The following is a 2,125-nucleotide window of genomic DNA, read 5'->3' on the forward strand; positions in this document are numbered from 1 at the left end:
GGGGGGGTCTGCGCCGAACGCTGTTTTCTGTGAAAACTTGGCCTGGGGGAGGGGCCCCCCCCCCGGAAAAAAGCCCCTCCCCCTTTTGTATATTTTGTACATTAATAATAAACTTGTTGGAAAAAAAAAACAAAACAAACCAAAACCAAAAAAAAACGACCCCGGAACGGGGGATTGTGGGGTGTGTTTGTTTGTTTGTTTGTGGGGATTTGAGGGGGGAAACTTTGGGGATCTACGGGAGGGAATGGTGGGAGGGACCCACTGTGGGGGGGCCTTGGAATTTTAGGGGAATTTTGAAGATTTTTAGGGAATTTTGGGGGACTCAAAAGTAGGGATTGGGGGGGAGGGGAGGGGGGATTTATTGAGGGAAATTTGGGGATCCCCTGAAGGAAATTTGGAATCTCCCCTCTGAGGGAATTTCTGCATCTCCTGAGGAAAATTTGGGGATCCCCTGAAGGAAATTTGGAATCTCCCCTCTAAAGGGAATTTCTGCATCTCCTGAGGGAAATTTGGGGATCCCCTGAGGGAAATTTGGGGATCTCCCTTCTGAGAGAATTTCTGCATCTCCTGAGGGAAATTTGGGGATCTCCCTTCTGAGGGAATTTCTGCATCTCCTGAGGGAAATTTGGGGATCCCCTGAAGGAAATTTGGGGATCTCCCGAGGGCAGGAATTTTAGGGCAATAAGGGGAGGGAGGGAAATTTTGAGATCTCCCAAGGGAACTTTTGCACCTCCTGAGGGAAAATTGGAGATCTCCCCTCTGAGGGAATTTCTGCATCTCCTGAGGAAAATTTGGGGATCTCCTGAGGGAAATTTGGGGATCTCCCTTCTGAGGGAATTTCTGCATCTCCTGAGGGAAATTTGGGGATCCTCCGAGGGAAATTTGGGATCCCCTGAGGGAAATTTGGAGATCTCCCTTCTGAGGGAACTTTTGCATCTCCTGAGGGAAATTTGGGGATCCCCTGAAGGAAATTTAGAAATATCCCCTCTGAGGGAATTTCTGCATCTCCTGAGGAAAATTTGGGGATCCCCCGAGGGAAATTTGGGATCCCCTGAGGGAAATTTGGAGATATCCCCTCTGAGGGAATTCCTGCATCTCCCGAGGCAACTTTTGCACCTCCTGAGGGAAATTTGGGGATCTCCCAAGGGCGGGAACTTTGGGGCAATAAGGGGAGGGAGGGAATTCCGGGACCCACGAAATTTTTGGGATTTTGAGAGGGCTGTACCGGGGACGTTCCCAAAACACTTCCACCACATCCCGGCGTTGCTCCAGCGCCCTTTTTATTCCCGAGTAAGGTCCTGCAGGGCCCTTTAGATCCCAGGGAAGGTCCGGTAGGACCTTCCCTGGGATCTAAAGGGTCCTGCAGGACCCCCCGCCCGCCACGAGCCCCCCTCACTCGCGGGGCCGGTGCACCACGACCTCTCCCAGCGCCTCCAGCACCTCCCTCTTGTAGTCGTCGAAGTCGCCGTCGATCTGGCTCAGCCCTTGCTCCTCCACCACCCACAGCTGGCAGTTGGTCTCGGTGATGAGCCGGGCGTCGTGGCTCACCACGATCACCGCTGTGACGTCACGGTGACGTCACGGCGACGTCATGGCCTCACGAGCCAAGCCACGCCCCCCCCCCCCGTATCCCCGCCCACAGCCCCGGCGCTTGGTGATGACATCATCATCATCACCACCCCTGTGATGTCATCAGTGACATCATCATGATGTCACAACGCCCCTCCCCTCCCCCAAAAATCTCTGACTCACCCCCCTTGTAGTCGTTGATGGCGTCGGCCAAGGCGTCGATGGACTCGATGTCCAGGTTGTTGGTGGGCTCGTCCTGAGGGGAGGGGGGGGAAGGAAAAGAAATTTGGGATCCAAGGGAGCCTTGGCCACGCCCCCCGGCCGCATTAGCCACGCCCCCAGCCCCCATCAGCCACGCCCCCCACTCACCAGGATGAGCACGTCGGGCTCCCGACAGGCCAGCTCGGCGAAGACCACCCGGGCCTTCTGCCCGCCTGGGGGGAAGGAGGGGCTTAGATTGGGAAGCCACGCCCACCCCTTGATACGCATCCACCCCCATTCCCCTCTAACCCCACCCCTTTAACGCAATCCTTTATCAAACCACGCCCCCTTTTAC

At 55.6% G+C, this 2,125-nt stretch overlaps 1 protein-coding gene across 1 annotated transcript; it reads right to left on the minus strand.

Moving 5' to 3' along the window:
• Positions 1–1,382: 1,382 nt before the first annotated feature.
• LOC114072980 (ATP-binding cassette sub-family F member 1-like) lies at positions 1,383–2,069 on the minus strand. Its single transcript, XM_027910787.1, has 3 exons — positions 1,939–2,069; positions 1,753–1,825; positions 1,383–1,559 (listed from the first exon to the last, which is right to left on the minus strand). The coding sequence occupies exons 1-3, from the start codon at positions 2,056–2,058 to the stop codon at positions 1,393–1,395; spliced, it is 360 nt and encodes a 119-aa protein (XP_027766588.1). The 5' UTR covers positions 2,059–2,069; the 3' UTR covers positions 1,383–1,392.
• Positions 2,070–2,125: the final 56 nt, after the last annotated feature.

This window comes from Empidonax traillii, unplaced genomic scaffold (assembly GCF_003031625.1).
Source record: "Empidonax traillii isolate 1590-97213 ecotype Southwest subspecies unplaced genomic scaffold, ASM303162v1 scaffold4732:size9271, whole genome shotgun sequence".
NCBI classification, from domain to species: Eukaryota; Metazoa; Chordata; class Aves; order Passeriformes; family Tyrannidae; genus Empidonax; species Empidonax traillii.

What these genes read in the sequence shown, in the direction of transcription:
- LOC114072980 (XM_027910787.1), bottom strand. Translation starts at nt 2,058, where the DNA reads ATGCGTATCAAGGGGTGGGCGTGGCTTCCCAATCTAAGCCCCTCCTTC. An exon ending in AGCCCGACGTGCTCATCCTG is followed by an intron (nt 1,826 to 1,938) that starts GTGAGTGGGGGG and finishes CCCTCCCCTCAG; the next exon opens with GACGAGCCCACCAACAACCT. An exon ending in CATCAACGACTACAAGGGGG is followed by an intron (nt 1,560 to 1,752) that starts GTGAGTCAGAGA and finishes GTGACGTCACAG; the next exon opens with CGGTGATCGTGGTGAGCCAC.